The sequence below is a fragment of the Plecotus auritus genome, assembly GCF_963455305.1.
Source record: "Plecotus auritus genome assembly, chromosome: 3".
NCBI lineage: Eukaryota > Metazoa > Chordata > Mammalia > Chiroptera > Vespertilionidae > Plecotus > Plecotus auritus.
This window is the reverse complement of record NC_137772.1, coordinates 175245032-175269296: the sequence shown is the minus strand read 5'-3', so window position 1 is coordinate 175269296 and position 24265 is coordinate 175245032. Positions and strand designations below refer to the sequence as shown.

General features: G+C 43.3%; 1 protein-coding gene across 1 annotated transcript in view; it reads left to right on the top strand.

Annotated features, from left to right (window-relative positions):
* Positions 1 to 24265, top strand: part of SLC4A8 (solute carrier family 4 member 8) — a 94105-nt gene that overhangs the window by 25957 nt on the left and 43883 nt on the right. Inside the window, exons 3-12 of the mRNA XM_080662911.1 lie at positions 4703 to 4870; positions 5625 to 5760; positions 7030 to 7190; positions 11090 to 11278; positions 12520 to 12611; positions 13509 to 13666; positions 14547 to 14634; positions 15634 to 15780; positions 16601 to 16701; positions 23600 to 23774. Of these exons, the coding sequence (XP_080519037.1) occupies positions 4703 to 4870; positions 5625 to 5760; positions 7030 to 7190; positions 11090 to 11278; positions 12520 to 12611; positions 13509 to 13666; positions 14547 to 14634; positions 15634 to 15780; positions 16601 to 16701; positions 23600 to 23774 (1415 nt within the window). The remainder of the gene's footprint in view (positions 1 to 4702; positions 4871 to 5624; positions 5761 to 7029; positions 7191 to 11089; positions 11279 to 12519; positions 12612 to 13508; positions 13667 to 14546; positions 14635 to 15633; positions 15781 to 16600; positions 16702 to 23599; positions 23775 to 24265) is intronic.

Here is a 24265-nt window from a genome sequence, read left to right as displayed (position 1 = left end):
TAGCCATCATTTGGACAAGACCTGAGAAGTCATTTGGTCCAACTTCCTTGTTTTACATTAATAGTGTCAGTGAATAAATTAACCAAGAAAATGAGTCTAATAACATGGGTTCTAATACCTAATTTTTGTGTTCTCAATTTCTCTTTAGAATGTAGTTAAATAATACTAGCACTATACCAGCATGCGCCCAGCAGAAATATTTGGAGTGTGCTTGAGGAGTAGAGGTCCTAGCCTGGCCAGTAACCTGGGGGATTTGCTCAGAAGAGGAAGCATATGGTTGGGATGGCTCTGTTGAAGGACAGAAAGTTACCCTTAGACTGTTCTTCACCTGGACACACCTGGTTTTATAACACTTAGGTCACTATTTTAGGGGGTGGTTGAAGTGATTCTCTAGGATCTAAATATGCTTTTCATGGCCCACAGGTTCTTCATGTCTGCGCCTGTCTGTCTCTAACTTTCCCCCTCCTCTTCTTTCCTCTTTCACCTTGCTCTGGTCCTACTGGCTATCCTTTTCCCTTGGAACTAGCCACACACATTGCCATCAGAGAGCCTATGTACTTAATCTTCCCTCTTCCTGGAATGCTCTTCTCCAGAGTCTTCTCATGACCTCTCCTTCTCATCACTGGATGTCTCTTCTAATCATCTTAGCTAAAGTCTCCCTTCTCCATCCTATTCCCTACCTCAGATATTCTAGAACTTTATTGTATTTTATTCATAAAAATGATCAATATTTGAAATAATACGTTTTTGTTTTTATAATGTCTGTCTTCCCCCACTAGAATATGTGTTTTGAAGACAGGGATTTTGTGCAGTTCACTGCTGTATCCACAGCTCTTGGGATAGGACCTGGTACAATTAGATAACTCCAGCCTGGGCTGACCTGAGTGGTGTACTACAGGGACCTAATTAAATGCTATAGTCAAACATGATTAGTTACAGATGGTATTTATTAAAGTGGTAGTTAATTACTTGTTTTCATAGTTTATAGTTTTCACTGATTATATCAGAGGTCCAGAATCCCACATCTTAGCAAATGACCTGTTCTGGCTCTATATTTCTGTTTCATTGAAGTTTCAAGATAACTACATTATATGTTGAAATCTGCCTGTCAAAAATATCCTGAGGTGTGCTCAAGTCAACAGAACTGTCCTGAGACAGTTAGTGTGTAATAGGTGCGATTCTTCCAGAAACTAAATATTTTATTATCCCGCCTGCCTCTCAATACTCTAACAAATCTCTGATCATCTTCTCATCTAATCATCACTGTTACTTCTTTATTTTGCTTTATCACTTTGGAAGTTGAGAGGCAGGGGAGGACAAAGAAAAGGAGGGAGAAATAAAGAAAGGGGTGTTAGAGCAGCACCCGCAGGCACTTTAACACCACTTGGAAGTGGAGAGCACTATCAAGGAATCCCCAAAGAAGAAGTTGAGCATAATCTTAGGAAATCCCATTGCTGGGAGAGAAGAAAATGAAGAGTTGGTAATTCTTTCCATAGAGTCCCCTTATCTAGGAAGACTTCCTCAAGTAAGCTTTTAGTTATCAGGTTGGCTAGGATTTTCTCAGTCCTCTCATGCCCTGGTGAGTATTTCATCTTCCACAAATACATTCACTTTAGTTACTCATTCCTTTTGTGGTCCCCTTCAAATTAGAGGCCTTCTTAGGTCATGTTATATTCTCCTGAGGAGATTCTAGGGGTTTATGCTCCTAGTGCACGCACTTAGGATATATTCCATTTTCTGGATATGTGGAGGGATGACCATATATAAGACACTGTGTATTTTGTTATGTGAGGATTCCAAGAGGAAGAAATTTTGACCTGGGACCTTGAGGATCTTGCAATTGAATAGTGGGAGATAACACTGATAGAGGCTTAACTTTAATGCAAGGCATAAAATGAATACACAAGAGAATGCTAGCCAAGTACTCTGGGGATTTAGAGAAAGGAGGTGTCATATCTGATTAGGGAGATCAGAAATAACACCAAGAAGGAAGGTGCATTGCAATGAATCTTAAAGGAGCGAGCCACGTCAGTGTCCAGAAAGCATTGGCACATTTATGGAATAGCGGTTTGGTTTAGGTAGAAGAAAGAGTGTGAGATGATGGTGGGTGCAGCAGCCAATGTCATGAGAGGAGACAGAGTCAAAACCAAGCTATTCAATTGCTAAGGTAAATGCAGAAGGTGAGCATCTCTGGATATCCCGTCCCCCTGAATATTTATTTGATATGAGCATGTATAGGATTTTAACTTTTATCTCTCTTGAGCTGATGATCACTCAGTTCTCTTAGAGCAGTGGTTGGCAAACTCATTAGTCAACAGAGCCAAATATCAATAGTACAATGATTGAAATTTATTTTGAGAGCCGAAAACCGATTTCTGTGCATTGGCCACGAAGTTTCAATCGCACTGTATGTGCGCGCCTGCATGTGGTATTTTGTGGAAGAGCCACACTCAAGGGGCCAAAGAGCCGCATGTGGCTCGTGAGCCGCAGTTTGCCGACCACTGTCTTAGAGGTCTTTCCCTTTATTTTCCTATTGAATGTATAATTTGTCCCAGAGGAGGAAGAGATTAGAAAGGAGGTTGGGGCCCCGAGCATGCTGGAGCATGAAGGGTGCTGACCATGTAGGAGAGAGCAGCTCCAGAGCAGCACTTCAGGAGGATTGGTTTGTGGGATTTAATTGGTGTGGAAGAAAGGAAGAAGGCTCCTGCTGTTGTCCAAGTAAGAAGAGAGAAAGGCTTGACAGCCCTAGTCATAGGATGTATCCCTGAGGGGCCAGAGGTAGAGGTGGAAATCTAAGGTAATTCTGATGTTTCAAGTCTGGAATGTTGAGAGAATGGGGCTGTTGTGGACAGAAACGTGAAGAAATGAGTATGAGCCTGATTTGGGATGGAGCATGGTGGTTTGCTTTGAATCATTTAGATAAAGATTTGGGAATCATTTGTAGAAGTGAATTTTGAAACCAGGGGAGTAAAAATTACTAAAAGAAGAGAAGAAAGGGTCAAGGAGGGAAAACTGGGAGCCTTCCTTTGATTGTGGGATTGTGGAAGCAATGAGAAGCACAGCCAGAGAAGTGCAAGTGAGTCGGAGAGGGCAGTGGGACAGGAGCTGAGGGAGCCCCGACCACCAAGGGGAGGAAGTGGTCAAGGGATTTGGATACTGCATGGAAAGTGGTGGGCTGTCAAGAAAGTCTTTTAATTGAATTGAGAGAGAAGTAAGATGTTAGAGATTTGGTGATAGAGCTTAGGTGGTCTTTGGTGTCCCTGAGAGGGCAGTGTCAGTGGAGAGTGGTCACATGCAGTGGCTATGGAACAAGGAGGTGATGAGGAAAGGGAGCTAGGTTGGTAGACTGTTCTTAAAAGTGGTTTGATGGAGAAGGGAAGAGGACAAGGCAGAAAGGTGGGAGAGTGGCTCTGCATTGGGGAAGTTTCTTGTTAAGATAAAAGAAACTGGAGCAGGAGAAATTCATGGAGGGGATGGATGGAAAGGAGAGACGGAGGATAACTGATGGAGCAGAACTCCAGAGGGGTGGGGGCTTTGCTCGTTAGCCTGGCAAAGAGGAGAAGCTGGGGGAGGAAAGTGAGCCAGGCTGAGGTGGAGGAGCTTACATGAGAGGGCCTGAATTTTCCCATTAAAACATGAAGGGAGGTCACCTGCTCAGAGGGAGGAAATGTGGAGAAGGCTGTAGATTTGAAGATAGCGACTAAAGACTGGAACAGCTTTTGTGATGGAAGATGTTGGGAGTCAGTCTGAGATCTAGAGTGCTGAGCCGCAGTAACTGGGCAGAAATGAGGGAAGACCAAGGCTCTGTGTGTCGGGGGTGGGAGCATCCTGAAAGCTTCTGATTCTGGACTCCAGGCTAGGCAGGAAGGCTAATGAAGCCAGGTGGAGGTGAGAGAGGCCTGGAAGTCATTAACAGAACAAAATAAGGTTTACAGAAGGAATGAGGGAGTAAGGAAAGGAAGAACTAGAGAGGAATGCTATTGGATCACTTTTTCATGTTCCCCTCTTTTTATATAATTATTTTATATCTCTCCCTATAACCTTAGCCTCCCTCTGGTTTGTAACTAGTCTCTCATGCTATTCTACAGTGCAGAAAAAAAAAGAAAAAGAAAAAGGAAACTGATCCTAGAATATATTAGCTGCTAAAATTTATTCCAGGTATTGTGTTAAGCATTTTACATACATTACGTTATTTACTGTGCACAAAACCCCTCTGAGTTTAAATAATAAACTTTCAGTACTCCTTTTAAAGGCAGTCACAGAGAGATCAGATAACTTGTTCAAGGTCACAAGTTGTGAATGATGAGGTCAAGTTTTGGACCCAGGCAGGTTGACCTGAGCACTTATCCCAGCTGCCTCCCTGCTAAGACTTGTTGCAGTTGTCATAGAGTGATTCTATTGCCTTTTTAAAAATAATTGATCAGATTGTTGTTGTAATAACAACTAACATTTGTATTGGCCTTTAATGTTCATGCACATTGTTTCTTTTGATCTTAACAACACTACTGTGAGGTTTGCAGCCACATGCAAGCGACCTTCAAATTCTAAGATCTCTATATCCTTAGCTCTGGAAGTCTTTGAAGTTTATCATTACAGGGTTGTGACCAGGCCAAAGAATTATAATCTACACCGCCCCCCCTTAAATATTCTAAACTCCTTTTGCTAAAGGGGTTTTCTGTACAGACCTTCTGCTTCTTTTCAGGTCATAGAACTCTGTATGTGGGGGTTCGGATGCCTCTGGGCCGGCAGAGCCATCGGCATCATCGAACTCATGGCCAGAAGCACCGGAGACGAGGCCGGGGTAAAGGAGCCGGCCAAGGGGAGGAAGGCCCAGAGGCCCTGGCACACGGTATCACCCTTGGGAGAGAAGGTGGGTGTCGATGGCCGGGAGGATTGGTGAGACCAAGGGACATTAAGCAGATGGTTTTGATTTTCTGCCCCTTCTATAGAGTTTTTAGAGCTTGCTTCCAAGAAGAAAAAATGCTTCTAAGAATCAAAAGTATCTTCCTGAAAACTATACAATTCAGGCCCCCAAATCAATACCATAATAGGTGAAATAATTTGCTAGAGAACTAGCCATTCCTTTGGATCAGATTCATCAGATTTCCAGTTTGTTGCGGGTTTTTTTTCAAGTGGTCTTAGTTACAATTTTTTCCTCCCGTGAAACTGCTTTCACAGAAGAGATTTTTTTTTTTTTAAACACAGTACACAGCTTCTTCTTTTTTTTTTTTTAAATATATTTTATTGATATTTTACAGAGAGGAAAGGAGAGGGATAGAAAGCCAGAAACATCGATGAGAGAGAAACATCGATCAGCTGCCTCCTGCACACCTCCCACTGGGGATGTGCCCGCAACCAAGGTACATGCCCTTGACCGGAATCGAACCCGGGACCCTTCAGTCCGCAGGCCGATGCTCTATCCACTGAGCCAAACCGGTTTCGGCCACAGAAGAGATTTTTAAAAATTTTTCTGGGAATAAATAAAATTTTTCTTATCTGTGTTCAGGATTATTTTAAATATGTTCCTGAAGTTTTAAGGCCCCAGATGTGATAAGTATGGCAGAATTCTATCTCTGCTCTAGTTGAGGCTGGGAGCAGACCTATCTCTGTGGTTGATTTTCCAGACACACCATCTCAGCGTGTTCAGTTCATTCTAGGCACTGAGGAGGATGAGGAGCATGTGCCTCATGAGCTGTTCACAGAGCTGGATGAGATCTGTATGAAAGAGGGAGAAGATGCTGAGTGGAAAGAGACAGCCAGGTACGTTCCTAAAATAAACTGGGTCAGGATTTGCTTGTAGGCAATGGTACCTTTCAGCAAGTGACAGGCCTGCCTTGTCTTTTATTTCTTCATGGGAAAAGTGATGGCTGACTTGGGAACTGATGTCTGAGAGTGTTCTTTGGAGAGTCTTAATGTTGAGGTCTTTGTGGTGTCTCTGGTCACACCTATGCCAATTGACCTTGAGCCTAGAATTGAGGTCCTCTCTTATTTTGGAGGGGCCCAGAGTACTTCATGGGCTATCTTGATATTATAGGTCTGGTTTAGAGGATGCCTGACAGGGCCACCTTGGTTTGGACCTAGCCAAGAAGACAGAGCACAGGTCCAGACTTTTCCTACAGGTGAACCATAGAGTCATTTCGGTTTTAATTCAGTGGAATTCACATAATTTTTGAGATTTTAACTTCTTATGGGACAGTCCAACTTCATAGACCCTTGAGGTTATAGTGTGTCTGACAATAGGCTTTTTGAAGTAGTTGTAGAGTGGCCGTGCTTGTATAAGGCTCAAACCCAAGAAGCCCTTAGATTAACCAGAGCCATGTCTGGGCTTCTCTAGTAACTGACCAGTGGGCCTTGTGGATGATACAAAGCCAGCATGCCCGAGCCTCGGGGTAAGAGGCAATGTGCATAACTAGCAAAGCATGGCTCCAGCTCACATCGGAATACCTCTTCCTTGATGCCTGCTGTCCCCATGGATGTTTTCTACAGGTAGAAAGGATTAAACAAGCCAAGCCATCTGATACCAAGTGAAAAGGCAATTAATCCTGTCATTTTGTGTTTGTAAACTGCTAAAGGTCACATGGATAGGCTCTTTAAGAAAGAAAAAATCATTTTATTCATGTGATTTGTCAGTGTATCCAAATGATAGAGATTGGATCTATTTTTAATTGCATAAGTAATGCATGCTCATTATAAAAAATTAGAAAATTTATAAATAAATAAATAAAAAGAAAATGGAAATTATGTGCAGAACCCCAGGGATAATGAGGAATATAATATTTGGTGTCTTATATATGGATGTGTTTGTGTTTTTAAAATTTTCTTTAAATAAAAATGGAATTAAACTGTACTCAACCTTGCACTGTTGTACAGTCTGCTGTTTTCACTTACAATGTACCTTGAACACAAAGAGTAGATTACAATGTTCAGTGTGATTATTTAGATATCTTTTTTGTGATTTACATTAAAGATTCACTCTTAAAAAGTCCTCATTTTCTATCTTCGGCATCTAGTTCTTTGTAATGCTTTCAGGTGGTTGAAATTTGAAGAAGATGTTGAAGATGGGGGAGAACGCTGGAGTAAGCCCTATGTGGCAACCCTTTCATTGCACAGTCTCTTTGAGCTAAGGAGCTGCCTTATTAATGGAACGGTCCTTCTGGATATGCGTGCAAATAGCATAGAAGAAATCTCAGGTAAGGTTAGGTGAAGGAAAACAGAGGAATGTTTGTGTAAATTAAGAAGTGTGGTATAGAGCAGCGGTAGCCAACCGGTGGTCTGCGGACCACTGGTGGTCTGTGAGGTCCGAAAGGTTGGCGACCACTGGTAGAGAGGAAAGAATCAAGTGGCTGTGTTTCCTTAAGCAAGTCACTTAGCGTTCTGACCTCAACATTCTCAGCCGGGGGATGGGTTTCAAACTAAGAAACCATCTATTTCACAGACTTGTGGGATTCAAATGACATGGTACTTAGTCTTCCATTTTTTTGTTCATTCAGCAAACATTTATTTTATATTTATTTATTTATGCCTGATTATGTCCTAGGCACAGTGATTAAAGGTAAAATACAGCTCCTACCTTAAAGAATCTCATCTTTTAGTGGGGAAAATAGCTATGGAACAATTAATGTAAGTGCAACAATGGGAGACATATTTTGACAATAATTACAGAAAGGGGCAACTAGGAGTTGTTCAGAGAAAAGGGAGTTAAAGAAAGATTTTTAAAATATGGCAGCTAGGAAGACATGTAAGAAATTGAGTCACAGTACCTCTGCTTCTTCAGCAAGATATGAAAGGGAGATGTCTGATGAAGTTTTATGGAGTGGTTGAGTGTTACATTACTATGTTTTGGGAATGGAGTTTGGCGTATGGGTGCATGTGAGGATTTTCCCCTCAGCTTGGCTTGATTTGGCTGGAGAGGTTAAATAAGGATTTCTCCAAACTCTTCTCCATTTAAAGTATCCAAGTAATTCTGTCTCTCTGGGATCACATGGGGACCCAAGGGAGAGGTCAGCACTGATGGATCCTGTGTCCCCTCAAGATTCTAGAGGGAAGTTATTCCTTGATGCTTCCAGCTTACAGCTTCTAGTGCAGCCTTGGGCAAACTACAGCCCACGGGCCGGATCCGGCTGTTCTATCCGGTTCTCTTGCTCTCCCCTCCGCTCCTCTACTTTGAATTTATATTAGTTCACACAAACACTCCATCCATGCTTTTGTTTCGGCCCTCCGGTCCAGTTTAAGAACCCATTGTGGCCCTCGAGTCAAAAAGTTTGCCCACCCCTGTTCTAGTGTCTCTCTAAGGCTCTGTATCTCTCTCATAAAGATATTTGTCACTATCATTCAGGATGATCTCATCTGGAGATCCTTAATTATATCTATAAGGACTCTTAAAATAAAACCACATTCACAGGTCTTAGGGTTATACATAGACATATCTTTATGGGGTCACCATTGAACCCACTACAAAAGCCAAAAGGGAAGAGAGTTTTAATTCATCAATGTCAAATGCTATAGAGAGGTCAGGTTAGGTAAGGACTAGAACATCCATCAGATTGAACAACTGGAAGGTTATTGATGATTTTATCAAAAGCAGTTTCTTTGAGGTAGCCAAATTACAGTGGGCTGAAGAATTTTTGTTTTGAGAACTTTAAGTGATAGGAGAGAGGGAGAGGGAGAAGAAGAAGGAGAAGGAGGGAGAAGGAGGGAGAGAGAGAGAGACATAGATGAAATAGATAAAGGAGGACTTGGGGAGGATATTCTTATCCTTTTTTTTTTTTTTTTGAAGATGAAGGATCCTGAAGCATCCTATCTAATAAAGAGGGAATATGCTAATTAACCATCACTCCATCACAAAGATGGCTGCACCCACAGCTGAGGCCAAGTTCCCATAAGGAGCCTTAACAAGCAATCAGCAGGGACCTGAGGCTACGCCCTCCCCCACCCCCGTGGGGCTTGACAGGGGACCTCAGGCAGGCAGGTCTTGACAGGGGATCTCAGGCTTTGCCCCCCACCTGGCAGGGCTTGACAGGGGACCTCAAGGTGTGCTTCCCATCCTGGTGCTGGGCTAGGGGACCTCAGGCTGCTCCTCCCGCCCCAGTGCCAGGCCAGGGGACCTCAGGCTGCGCCCCCCACCTGGCAGGGCTTGACAAGGGACCTCAGGCCATACCCCCCACCAGGTGGGGCTTGATAGGGGATTTAAGGCCACGCCCCCCACCCCCGGCACAAGGCCGGGGGACCTCAGGCCGCATCCCCCGCCCCAGCACCGAGCCAGGGGACCTGAGGCTGTGCTCCCCTGCCTGGTGGGGCTTGACAGGGGACCTCAAGGTACACCCCCAGTGCTGGGTTGGGAGAACTCAGGCTGTGCCCCCCACCCAGGGGGGACCTGAGGCTGCACCCCCCTGCCGATGGGGCTTGATAGGGGACCTGAGGCTGTTCCCCCCTCCCGGTGCCAGGCTGGGGGACCTGAGGCTGCGGTTCTCCCCCCCCCCCAGCCTGGCAGGGCTTGACGGGAGACCTCAGGTCATGTCCCACACCTGGTGGGGCTTGATGGGGGACCTCAGGCCACGCCCCCCGTCCTGGCGCCAGGCCAGGGGACCTGAGGCTACATTCCCTGCCCAGCGGGGCTTGACAAGGGTGGGACTAGCCAGGTCTGGATCTAACCCAATGGGGGGGAGCGCGGCCGGGTCTGGGTCTCATGCGATTTTGAGGCGCATGTGGGTGGGCAGGGACTTGACTCTGGGTCCCGTGGTGTGCCCCAGACTCTGACAGGAGGAAGGTTTTCATATACATTTTACTAATTTTCTTTCATCTCTGACACTTCTATTATAGAGAAAGGGCAAATAGCAATATTAAATTATTTCTTCTAATTAATCCCCATTTAATGTGCACGAATTTTGTGCACCGGGCCACTAGTGTTTATAATATTGGAGCAAGGAAACAATCAATACAAAGGTTAAGATAGAGAAGCATGGATCTTTGGCTTGAATATTTAAAATAGATTTTCTTTCTTTATTACTACTAGCACTTGGATAGTTATGGATGAGGTTGGAGTTGAGAATAGGTTTAAGTTTGGGGGAGGCTTGGGAGTAGGTATGTAGGATTGAAGTAAAACTGTCATGGTTCTCCACATTAGATACCTGATGTATTCATATTAGTGATGAATCACAGCAATGTTAAAATGCTCTTCCTGGGCAGTTTTGCTCAGTGGTTAGAGCAGGGGGGGTGGGGATTTTCCAGCCAGTGGGCCCTATAAGGCCCAAGAAGTCAATTGGTTTGGCCCTGCCAAGGCATTAGGGATGAACTAATTAAATGTTTGACCAAATATAGCAAGCTAATTTTTAAGTTAATAATTTTATAAATATCCAAATGGCTCTTGGCAGAAAAAAGGTTCTCCACCCCAGGGTTAGAGCATCAGCCCACAGACTGCAGGGGCATGGGTTCGATTCCTGGTCAAGGGCACATACTGTGGTTGTAGGTTCAATCTTTGGCCCCAGTGGGGGTGTGAGTGGGAGGCAGCCAATCGATGTGTGTGTGTCTCTCCCCACCTCCCTTCCACTCTCTCTAAAAATCAATGGAAAAAGTATCCTCACTACTTGGGTGAGGATTAAAAAAAATCTTGGAGGAAGGGAATATAGAGGACCTTTGGTAGATGACAGAACAAAATGGGTAATAATGTGGGCTTTTGACTCAGACTGTCTTATGCTTGAGTCCCAGCTCTGCAACTTACTAGATGTGAGACTTTGAGGAATTTTGTAATGTTTGGACCTCAGTTTCCCCATGTGTAGAAATTGTTATACAAGCCACTTTTCAGAGTTTATGAGGATAAGATTAGATAATCTAGTATAATTCCTGGCACATTCAAAGTGTTCAATAGTTTCTATTTCTAATAATAATGATTTGTTATATGAATAAAGTATAACTTAACACAGCTGCTACCATCAAAGATACTATTTCAGGAAATTTTATCTCAGTGACACTGGTTGAACTGCTTCCTGGTGCTCATTGACCACCCCCGCCACCCCTGCCCTTAACCCACTTGACGTTGGCCTCTTTGGGTTCATTGACCATCAGAGTGTTCATGTTAGCATCTATTTTCCAGACCTGGTCCTGGACCAGCAAGAACTGTTCAGTGACCTGAGTGACAGCATGAGGGTTAAAGTACGGGAAGCCCTTCTCAAAAAGCATCATCATCAGAATGAAAAGAAGAGAAATAACCTCATTCCCATTGTTCGCTCCTTTACTGAGGTTGGCAAGAAGCAGTCTGATCCACATTCGATGGATAAAAATGGTAAGATTATTAGGAGTGACTTTATTTTATTAATCAGACATTTCAGAATTAACTGTAGATACTAAGTGACTGGAGGGTAGGGGCTATATTTATCTAATATGCTTCCATGCTCACTTAGATGCAATACTTTTTGTGATCGATGGTTGGGTGGCTGGGACTGGTGCTCTTGTGGCACTAGGGATGCCTGCCTCAGATAGACCTCAGTGGACCCAGGGTGAGAGGATCGTAGCGCAGAGTGGCCTCAGAACTAATATGGCTTTTGGGAGATACCCACTTTGGGGGTAATTTGGGGTCAGAGAAGGTGAATTGGAGATTTTTTTGTTATTGTTAATCCTCACCTGAGGATATTTTTTCCATTGATTTTTAGAGAGAGTGGAAGGGAGGGAGGGAGGAGGACAGAGAGAGAGAGAGAGAGAGAGAGAGAGAGAGAGAGAGAGAAACATCGATGTGAGAGAGACACATTGATTGGTTGCCTCCCACAAGTGCTCCGACCAGGGCAGGGAATCGAGCCTGCAACCCAGGCATATGCCCTGGCTGTGAAGCAAACCGTGACTCCCTGGTTCATAGGTCAATGCTCAACCACTGAGTCACACTGGCCAGGCTAGTGTAGACTCTTGAGTTGGCCTTCTAGGCTTGAGATTTTGGCTTCACCACTTGAAAAGTGTGTGACTTTGGGAAACCTCTAAACCTCTTTAAGTCTAATATTCTCCTCTGTAAAATAAGGATAATAATAGGTTCAACTCCATAAGTTTATTGTGAGGCTTCAGTAACTTAATTCATGTAAGGCCCTTAGCCATGTGCACTCAATGAATCTCACTCACATGCTGATTGGTTTTGTTTTCTGTGGCCTGGCAGGGTGTAACCTACATGATCTTGTCCCCACATTTATTGAGTCACAATGTGCAGGGGATATGCCTGGGAATCAATATATTTGAAAAGTTCTTGATGGGAGTCTGGTATACATTCCTGGTTAAGGATTACTACCTTAATAGAGGAAGAAAAGAGGATTACAAAGGTGTTCAGGAAGAAGGTGCAGGAGTAGTAATACCCCTGTCCTCCTTTTACCACTAATTAGTAGGTAAGGAGATAGGCATGTGTGGTCCTAGCTTCTTAATCACCTTAACCTCTTCTCTATGAGGGCTTTTGCAGGAGATAGTTATAGCTAAACGATCATGGGTGCGATGTGCTAGAGGGGGAAAGGGCAGGGACTCAGAGAATTCTGTTTGATTTTCTCCATATAGGTCAAACTGTGTCTCCTCAGTCTGTTCCAACTACAAATCTTGAAGTAAAGAATGGAGTGAATTGTGAACACAGTCCTGTGGATTTAAGTAAGGTGAGTGGAGACATGGGAAGTTGGCTTATAGGCCTAAGAGTATCTCTAGTGGAACCCAGAGTAAGCTTTGGTATTTCAGCACCCTTTTTCCAAGACCAGAGCCCCCTCTGTAGAAAAGGAGGCCCGTCTGCTCTAGTCTTCTTCCTTCTACTCCAGCCTCAATGGGGCTGACTCATCAGTTTGTTCCACCAGGTTCACCAGGTTCAACATGCTGAAACTGAGACTTGCCACAGACAACCCTCCCTGACTCAGACCTCCTCATTTTTTCAGATTTATTTTGGCACCTGCTCTCTAGCAGCTCCTTCTTGCCTCCAAAAGTTTTGTCAAAACAATGTATTTGCTACGATCTTCTAAAATTCCTTCATGGCTGGGACTGTGACTTTGGTATCCATGGCCTCACTTCAGTTGCTGGTTCAAGCCATCCTGCCTCCAGCCTCTTACTGCTCTAGTCTACGCTTGACATTGTCTTTCTAAAGCCCAGATAGTGTCAGGTCATGTCTCTGCTCATGAGGCAGGGAGCCTTATAAAAACTTGAACCTCTGACAAAGCACTCAAGTATTTTAAAATGGGGAAAATTTGACCTAGAGTTTCAAAAACAATTTTCTTTGAGGAAGCATGGTATAATGGATTCAAATCACAATACCTGATTTAAATTCTTTCGTAAAAGCTCTTGTCCTGAGCTAGTCAACTTCCCTTGTCTGGGTCTCAGTTGCTTAATTAAAAAAACAAACACAAAACTCTTACCCACCTTACAGAGTTTCTTGTAAGGATCAAATGAAACAGGGTGAGAAAACTTTTGTTAAATCATAAAATGACATGTGAATGTAAGGCATGAGGAGGGTGATTGACGTTTGAGGTAATTGCTCCCAGGTTCTCAAAGGCTCTTTGGACTTTCAGGTGGACCTTCATTTCATGAAAAAAATTCCCACTGGGGCAGAGGCCTCAAACGTCCTGGTTGGTGAGGTGGATTCTCTGAACCGCCCCATTGTTGCCTTTGTGAGGCTTTCTCCAGCTGTTCTTCTCTCAGGCTTGACAGAAGTGCCCATCCCCACAAGGTAAAGACAAAAACAGCACGACTCAGTGCATTATATCCAGAGTACAGATTTGTGTGAGCTCTGGGGGAAGAAGCAAACTAATGCCAAAACTTAGGATAATTAATTAATTTTGGGAATGCTGCTTAAAATTCAGCAGTGATCTCAATGGGGTATATTTGGTTAACCTCCATGCAGAATTCTAAGACTTTTAAGGCTATGACTGCACAGTACCTGCAGCCTTGGAAATGGACAACTGAAGAGCATTCAAAGGACATAGCAAGGGCTGTGTTGCCCTCCCAATTCTGCAGAGCCGTTTCCCAGGGAAATGTCTGTGAGCGAAGGCATTGATGTCTCTTTCCACAGTCTGGTAGGATTTGTTTGGCTTGCAGATATGTCCACATTTGTTCAGAAGGCTATTCATGCACTCTGAGGTGGTGATTCAGATGACTCAGAGCCCTATGAATTACAGAGTATTCACATGTCCAGAAGATAATTTAGACTCCTCTCCAAGGCTTGATAATTTCAACTTCCTTATTCCTCTCCTCTCCCCATTATTTTCTTATTAGAGCCATCAATGAGATTCAGATAACCTTGAATTTGCATTACAATGCCATGTCTTGAAAAAGTGTCTTTTCTATAACAAGGAATCAAGTCCATGAAAATCCTAAGAATTACAACCACATTATTAACGGAGTCATACAAATAGCTTCCAATGTCCATAGTGGAGCTATTAGATCAAGGCAGCTCATACTGCTCCATCATTAGTCTGCCTCCTTTTATTGAAGGTACTGCGATGATTTCTGCTTGATAAGCAAGAGAAATGTTCTGCTGTTTAGAGAGGAGTAAGATGCCACTTCTTTAATTTTACTTACATACTTTCGTCCTTTGTGTGTGTTGGCAGATTTTTATTTATCCTATTGGGTCCAGTAGGGAAAGGTCAGCAGTACCATGAGATTGGCAGATCCATGGCCACCATCATGACAGATGAGGTATGCACCACTTCTGTTTTTTCTTCATTCAACTCATAAATATTTATTGAGTATTTACTATGTGCCAGGCACTGTGCTAATTATTAAGGATAAAATAATTACAATTGCAATGTTGGCTGGAAGCAGTTCAGGTCACTTCTCTGAATTCTTATTGTGGGAGGACTGAGCTCTTTGGGGGATTTTTCTTCCTATGACATCTCTTCCTTTTTGAATAATCAAGGATTCAAAGAAATATTTTTCTTGGGAAATTATTATTGCCAAGTAGACTATTAAGAGAGAAAGATATTAAGGCTGACTTAACTTTCTAGAGATGATTGTTAATTAAATGCATCCAAACTATTTACATACAGAAACCTCAGTCCAGTTCCACATAAATGAGACCAGTTTGTATAAGTTAGGGGTTTATGCTCGACACTGTAATGTGAATGTTCCAAAGCAGCCAGACATTTTGGCTGAACCCCCACTGCATACCCCAGTGAGGACTTCACTGCTCTTATAAATTGTAAAGCAGGAGTTTCAAGGCATATGTCTTAGCAGGCAGAGGAGATGGAGGCTGTGTTTTATTAGCTCTCTTTGATTGGGAGGCTTATTTCACAGAGAACCTTCATTAGTAATTCCATCCAGTTTTTCCAACCATTATGATCAGGAAAATTTTCTTATACATCTTCCTCTTTATTCCATTCTTTGAGGAGATAACAGAATTATACAACTGTAGAATTATAGAATGTCTTGTACAATTATAAGAATTATACAAATGTCTTATCTCTTCTTATACAAATAGACATATATTTAGTTCTTTTGACTTATCTCATCTTTAGGTTCTTTTTAAAAAATCCTTTTATCCTTACACTTCTCTAAGTGCTAAAAGTTTTCTACATTTCAGATCCCCATGACAGAAATAAAAATCACGAGGTTGTATTCATTCTTCACCATATCCATTGGTGATTGTTTTAAGTAAAGTCATTTTCAACTTTCCTGAGGGTTTTTTCTTCTCTGTAGATTTTTCATGATGTGGCATATAAGGCAAAAGATCGAGATGATCTCCTGGCGGGGATTGATGAGTTCCTAGACCAGGTGACGGTGCTCCCTCCAGGGGAGTGGGACCCTTCCATTAGAATTGAGCCACCCAAAAACGTCCCTTCCCAGGTAATGTATGCACATTAGCCAATGGTGGCTTAGTGTCACTGAGTGACCAACCATGGACAAAGCAAAGACCACGTAGGGTATATGCTAAATAAGTCGACACGTGGTCCTGTTTCGGGGCACCTAGAATGTCAGAACAGTAGTGAAAAAATGAATATGCAATAATATAGATTAGCTCAGGTGTGATAGGGTCAGTCAGAATTACCCAGGATGAATTTTAAGCCAACTTTTGAAGAATTGATGTGGAATGGCAAAGAGGAGAGAGAAGGATATTTTTTGGGAGTGTAACATGAATTAAGCTATTTTAAATTAAAAGAGTAAGTTGTATGTAGAGAACAAATAGAGTTCCCCATAGATTAAAGCTGGGAAGGGTACTCCTACTATGCACTAGACACTAAGCCAGATGCTTTACATATGCTAATTCAGTCTTTTCAACAGCATTCCCCAATGGGTATTGTTATCTTTAGTTTTACAAATAAGGAATAAAATTATCTTCAAGGTTTTAAGGTAAAGTAAGATTATACAGAGGGAGATTTGAAACTGGAACTTAGGTTATATCTGATGCCAAAGCCTCCATTTTTCTGTTTCTGAGCAAGGCAGAGTTAGAAGTCAGATACTAGTGGAGAGGAGGATAAATTACATTTTTTGTGGTCCCCTCCCTCCCCCGAAAGTCAATAAACTACCCCAAATCAATGAATGCATTTGAAAACTACAAACACTTGGGTATTTTTTGGCTGCTTTTGGGTTATTTTACTACTCCCCCCATTAGTAGAAAGAACAGGATAGATGGCTAACTGCTAATTTTGTGGTCATCTGTTAAAAGGAGAAAAGAAAAATGCCTGGAGTTCCAAATGGAAACGTTTGCCACGTAGAACCAGAACCACATGGGGGCCACAGTGGGCCAGAACTTCAGCGCACTGGGCGGTAAGTTCTGGAATGTTTCACAGCTGATACTGCTTGCTGGGCAGATGTGTAAAGGAATGAGTCATCCTCTTTGCTTTCAGCCTTCTTCTCTGTGGTATCTTAATTGTCTGGGAATGACTTTTCAAATGGAACCATTGACTATAAGTATTACGAATATATCAAGTATTGTATTCATTCAGGTTTCTCAGAACACCTACCATGTTCTGTTTCACCTCTAGTTCTTCCCACACATTGTACCCTCTGATTTGAGGGAATCCTTCCTCATCTCCTGGTTAATTGCTATTTATCCTTTGTCTCAGTTTAGGTGTTACTTCTTTTGAAAAGCCTTCCAGGACTCTCTGTAGGTGAGGTTAGGTGTTCCTGCAATGTGGTGTCACAGCTTTGAGCTCTGTCCCCTGCCTGCCTGCCATCCTGCCGCCAACCCCCTGTTACAGCTCTTATTATACTTTACTAGAGGCCCGGTGCACAAAATTCGTGCATAGGGGGGGTGTCCCTCAGCCCAGCCTGCACCCTCTCCAATCTGGGACCCCTCGAGGGATGTTTGACTGCTTGTTTAAATGGGCAGTCGGACATCCCTCTCACAATCCAGGACTGCTGGCTCCCAACTGCTTGCCTGCCTGCCTTCCTGATTGCCCCTAACTGCTTCTGCCTGCCAGCCTGATCACCCCCTAACCACTCTCCTGCCAGCCTGATTGATGCCTAACTGCTCCCCTGCCAGCCTGTTTGCCCCTAACTACCCTCCCCTGCAGGCCTGGTCACCCCTAACTGCCCTCCTCTGCAGGCCTGGGTCCCCCCCAACTGCCCTCCCCTGCAGGCCCAGTCTCCCCCAACTTCCCTCCTCTGCTGGCCTGGTCACCCCCAACTGCCCTCCCCTGCTGGCCATCTTGTGGCGGCCATCTTGTGTCCACATGGGGGCAGCCATCTTGTGTGTTGGAGTGACGGTCAATTTGAATATTATTCTTTGATTAGATAGGATTAGATAGGATAGAGGCCTGGTACACAGGTGGGGGCTGGCTGGGGGATATTGTTGAAAAGACTGAATTAGCATATGTAAAGCACCTGGGTAATTCTGACTGAAGGGTGTCCGGATCAGGGTGGGGGTTCCCTTGGGGTGTGGGGCAGCCTGGGCGAGGGGCCTGTGGTAGTTTGCAGGCTGGCCACACCCCCCAGTGACCCAAGCGAAGGCCCTGGTATCTGGGATTTATTTATCTTCTATAATTGAAACTTTGTAGCCTTGAGTGGAGGCCTGAGCCCGCCAGGGTGTGAGGAAAGCTTGGCTTCCTCCATTGCCGGGGAAACCCAAGCCTCCTGCTCTCTCCATGGCCACAGCCATCTTGGTTGGGTTAATTTGCATACTTGCTCCTGATTGGCCTGTGGGTGTGGCCTGTGGGTGTAGTTGAGGTATGGTCAATTTGCATATTACTCTTTTATTAGGTAGGATTATTATTGCTTGATTCATTGTCTTTCCTGCTAGAATGTTTGCTTTATAAGGGCAGGGACCCCATTATATTCCTAGCACCCAGCACAGTGCCCTGCACAGAGCAGGCACTCAATATAGAATTAATGAATGAATGCTTTTAGAATGCTGCCTGTTCAGAAACATGAATGGACTAGGTATGGATAAGTATTGATAAGTATTGAGTGATTATTTTAAGAAACTCCCTTAGGATAGAAAAATAGATGTGTGTCTCAGAATAGGTAGTCTACTCTTCTAGGTCAAGATTTTAAAGAGTGATATCCAAAAAGGAGGTTCTCTATGGTAGGAGAGAGAAGCAGGCTCCCAGACTAGGAGGTTTTATTTGCCAGGGAGGAAGATGGTAAAAGAGAATGATATTTTGGGTTGGAGTGATATCCGGTGATGTCCCCAGATCATGGGAGAAGGTTGAGACTGTGATCCTGACTCTGTAAATTGTGTTGTCTAAGAATGATGTGCTGGGTGGAGATTCTCAGTACAAGACTAAGCTCATGGAAAGAAACTTTTAACATTTTCTACTCCCTTGCTTTCACTTTAGTTTTTTCCTCCTTGCTTAAAATTGCTTTCCTTATTTTTCTATCTTCAGTACCCTTCCCAGTGGAAATTCGTGGTTTTGTGTTTGTTTGTTTGTTTAACTGTGGAGAGTGATTTATTTTTCCGTTCTTGGAAATTCATCAAGAGAAAATGCAAAGAGACTGAGGAGCAGGAGATAATGATACCTAACTAGCAGTGTCCTGGTAGGGGAGTATGTGTCATGGTCGGAGGAATGTATTGAGGATGGAGGAAGATAAGTAGGTCCTGGGGAGGAATCACTGGAGGAAAGGAGGAGCCCTTTGATGGAAGGGGCCACTGAAAAGAAGGAGTGACCTCTAAGGGTTAAGTTTAATATTTTCTTTAAGTGGTGTGGGGTCTGTGTTGGGTAGGGAGGCCTGGTGTTGAGAGGCAGTTCAAGGGAAGCATCTGTCCTTAGAATAGGTTCCAGGATTGAGACTGTCTTAGAGGAGGTGTTGTTTTTTAAGGCGAAGGGTCTCATGGCATGGACTTGATCATATTTCAGAGTTATGATTTATCTTTGGACAATAAAGCATGTCTACACCCCAGAATTTAGAGTTGAAAGTAGAAGAAATGAGGACAGCAAAGTTTCCTCCAAACAGATAATCATGCAGAGATAAGACTTCAGGTTTCTTTTGGTGTCAGAGGGAGAAGAAGAAGCTAGGGCCCCAGGCCTTTTGAGTGGGGTCACCGATAATCACTTTCATAGGGAGTTTAGGAGACCCATTAGATTGGATTTCAATAGCTATAGAATCTCAGAAATGGTGCCTAACATTCCACCAAAAAATCCTATATAGCTAGGACCGTTACATGTTTAACTACTAACCCCAAATGACTTTACTCACAAATTCAAATGTGGTTTGAGGAAGTTCTTCTATAATGTCATGTCAGGAACTTCTGGAATTGACAAAGCTGAAATTAGAAGGGTTATCTGAGCTCTCTGATGGTTTTATCCAATGTCTACCCTGTGTCCACCTATATATTCATTGTACCTAGCCAGAGAGAGAGAGAGAGAGAGAGAGAGAGAGAGAGAGAGAGAGAGAGAGCTTTTGAATGAAAAGAAAGAAAGTGAGGGAGGCAGGGAGGGAAATAGGAGGAAGGAAGCAAGTGGATGTGATAGAACAGTCTCTGCCCTGTGTCCATGCTTGGTGTGGGAGATGCTTTCTCTTCCTAAGCTCCTGAAGTTTTCTTCAGAGCCCTTTCTAAAAGCCTTAAGACACTTTGCTCCCATTGTAGCCCTTTAGGCCAGGCAACCTAATGCTTATATCAGGGACCCATACTTCCATGCCAACTCTAGCCCCTTCCCCAGTCTCATTTATGTAGGGGGTGAATGTGAACCTTCCCCTGCAGATGGACATCCTAGAACTTTCTGGATCCTCTAGGACTGGATAGACTAAAAATGCATTAGCCTAGGTTTTATCATTCTGCACACCATTAGTAGTGTTTCCTTGAGGTGGTGCACAACCTGGGACAGAACTTGGAGACTTAGAGAATATTATCCGCATTGGATGTAGAGGTGTTTGAAAATGTGGGAATGTAGACTCTAAGGAGACAAAGTTGAGAACAGAACTCTGAGGTTTGCGTTACCTGATCACAAAGCCAGGGCTCAGACAGTGTCTTAGACCTCCCCAGCATCCCTGAGGCTGGTGTAGGCAGTGATGCCAGTGCATTCCTGTATGTAACAAAAGGAAAGTCTGATTAGAGTGTTCCTAGGCCAGACCCTTCACAGCAGAGAAGATATCCTGGAAAGGTAGATTTATGTACTTAAGTGTGGGTGCCACTCCTAGGAAGGGTTAATGAAAAAAAAGAATTAGCTGCTATCTCGATGATCCCCCCCAACGCTTCAGACAGATTTCTTCCAAAGCACACCAGACAAATGGATGGCTGGCCTGTCCCTAAAGCCCTCCAGAGAAGGGCTCCCTAAGTCAGTGCTCCAGAGCCTAGTGACCCTCTGTACGGTAAGTCCTTTTCTTGCATCAAGCTTACATTCATATTCCTGCCCCCCACCTCCAATTTGAACATTAAGGGTAGTGTTGAAAGGGAAAGGAAGTCTAAAATGTGGAAAAAGCATCCATGTCTATTAATACCTGTGGTAGATGTGCAATTATGGTCTGATTTTATGCATGAGTGAGGTATGTGCTGACTCCATAAATAGTGTTCAGAAATCATTTCAGTAATTTATACTATCAATAAGAGCCTCAGATCTTTTCTCTCCCCTTTTAATTACAGCCAGGCAGACAGATGTTCTCCCTTTCTACAGCTCCCCATAAATCCATTGCAGATAAATCTTTTGTCTGTTACTCACAAACAGTGCTTCCTGAAGGTGCCTCCTGTGCCCAGAGGCTGACCAATCCTGGCAGCATCTCAGGTTGCCTCAGTGGGGTGAGGCTCATTATTGCAGAAGGAGATTCTTCTCTCAGAAAAATATCCTTCAGAGGAAGGTCATTGGTGATTGAGAGGTGAGATTCACATGGTACTAAGATGCTATGTTGGCTAAGGACCCAGAAACAATAGAATCTTGCCCCAGACTAATTGCAGCTGCCTGTAAGTTCCTTGAGGGGCTATTTGCCCAGAGAAGAAAGCAAGAAAAAGCACTTTATTACAAACTGGAGTCTTGGTCCCAAACCCTGAGGTGGATCTCTTGTGTTCTAAGTTGGACCCTGTAGCTCCTTCTTAAGCTAGGTTTGCCAGACAAGCTAAATCGAAAGCAGGTCACAAGGCTGTTCTGCTTCTCTCCCCTAAGCCCAGATCCACACTGGAATGTTACTGCTGTAAATCAAGAATGGGTGAATCCCAGCTATGTCCACCCAAAGCAGAGGAAAAGAGCAAGTGGGTGTGATAGAATAGTGTCTTCCCGGTGTCTGCCAGCACACTTATTGTACTTAACCATGAGAGAGGGAGAGAGAGAGCTTTCAAATGGAGAAAGAGCTTGTTGTGCCTTTTCCCCTGGCATACAGGTCCCAGACATTGTGTCACACCTCCAGGCTCCTAAAAAGAGGAAAGAAGGAAGGAAGGAAGGAAAGGAGGGAGGGAGGAAGGGAGGAAGGAAGAAAGGAAGGAAGGAAGGGCTGGCCAAATTTCCTTTTATGAGAGAGTAGATTGTTTTTTTAAGTTTTTATTATAAAAAATTTCAAATATAGAAGAGAGGATAGTATAATGAACCCCCATGTGCCCATCAAGAGTTAACAACATTTTGCCAGTCTTGTTTCACCTATTTCCCCCCACTTAATTGTTTTGTTTTTATGCTTTCTAGATTATTTAAAACCAAATAACCAGTAGCATGTCATTTTACTTGTAACTACTTCAGTATGTATCTTTGTTTGATAAGGACATTTTACAAACAACTATCATGCCATTATTACATCTAACAAAATAAACAATAATTCTTTAAATTTGCATGTTGCTCAGTCCATTTTGTGATTGTCTTAGCAACATCTTTTTAGAATTAATTTATGTGATATAGATTCAATTAAGGTTTGCATTTGATTATTATGTTTCCATTCTATCACAGCCCTCCCTCCTTTTTGTCTATGCCATTGATTTGTAGAAGCAACTGGGCAAATTGTCCTGTAGAATGCTGAATGGCTCTTGCTGTTATTCACCTAACAACTTTCACCATGGTACAGTTACTCCACACTTAGAAGTTACTCAGTGTGGGAACACTGCTCACCTCGGTGTGGGATATATTGTCTCATCCTTGGGAGGTGGAGAGGGGTCCTGAAGTCCTGCCACCAAGTCCTGTTGCTTCTAACTCCTGATTAGCCCCTGAATCCATCCACCTCTGCCTCTAGTCTTGCCCCATGTTCCATTCATTACACCCCCTCCAGAGTGATCCTTCCAGGATGCAGGTTTAATTATGTTACTTCCCTGTTTACAATCCTTCAGTGACTTGACATGCCATTAGGATAAAGTTCTAATTCCTTAAAAGTTTCCAAGGCTTTTTGTGGCTCAGCTTTTCTAGCTTCTCCAGCCTCGGCTATTTGCCCCTCACACTGTCTTATCCAGCCATATCTCTTTCAGCACCTGGAACCTGCCAGGCCTCTCACCTCTAGGTTTCATCCATGCTAACCCCTCTGCCTCATTAGGCTAACTCCCGGTCCATTCACTGGGCCCTCGATAAAATGCCCCTCCCTGTCTCGTGTTGCCATGCCACCCTCATAGCACTGCCTGTCTCCTGCACTAGATCTTTGGTCCTGTGTTTTACTCACTGCTGCATCTCCAGTACCTGGCACAGTGCCTGGCACCCAAATCTGCTGCTACTTATCAACTGCATGAATGAATTATTATGCTAATTTCTCAGGTGTAAGGTGGGTAGTTGTTCAGAGTAGAAAAGTGCATGTGAAAGAGGCTTTTTATCTAGAAAAGATGTAATAAAACTAACAATTTTAATTCTTTGAATTAGTTTTTGCACATTTCCTCATAACAGCACAAATTTGAAGTTTGAAACTAATAATTTCACATTAATTTTTTGGAACTTTTTATTGAATGGGTAATATACATACCTAAATTAATTCTTTTTATGCTTAGGATAACCATTCAAATTCATGACCTTGGTTGCAAATACAGTCTGTACTGACCCCAGACAGTACTCTTGCTAAGATGAAATACATGCAAATGATTTGTTGGGGCACACATGAGAACTAAGACAGGAATGTACATAAGCCCACATGACTCATTGCAGATGGGCTGTGGACTCAGTGATGATTTTTTTTTTCCTCTCAGAGTGGAATTGAATCTTGTACTTGGGGTAGAATTGAAGCCAAAGTACTACCTCCGGACAGAGCACATTTGAAGTGCTTTTAAATGTGTGCTGTTCACATGCTTCTGTGAAAGAGGGACTGTGCTAGAGGCCTGTCTGCTGTGTTTCTGCAGGCTCTTTGGAGGCTTGGTGCTGGACATCAAGCGGAAGGCCCCTTGGTACTGGAGCGACTACCAGGATGCACTCAGCTTACAGTGTTTGGCCTCCTTTCTGTTCCTGTACTGTGCCTGCATGTCACCTGTCATCACCTTTGGGGGGTTACTCGGAGAAGCCACTGAGGGACGCATAGTAAGAACTTCTTACCACTACTCATGGTCCCAAAGAAGACATCACATATTGTGGTGGCTGCCAAGTTCACTGGGGGAGAAATTGCCTGGGCTGGGACTAAAGACCCCAGAGTCTTTCTGTTGAATTACTGTGTATTCTGATTTCATACCAAGCAGCAACACAGTTCTTGCTTTAGAACAGACTCACTTCTGGTTAAATATCAATTTCCGTAGCTGATTGCCCAGTTAATTGCCTGTTGCTCTAAGGATGGAAAATAATATATTAATGTCATTTAAAAATAAGATTTAGGTGACTGTGTATGACAGATCGTTGTGTGAATGGTATTACTGTGCTTTCTAAATCTATTAAATACTGAAGTGAGTCACTGTAGAACAGGACTTAGTTAAGGAACCATATGTAGATGGATTTGGGCTTCTGAATTATCAAAGTGATGCCATTTACAGGAGTATTAGACAGTGTGTACACATCACTCTTGCTAAGATGAAATACAA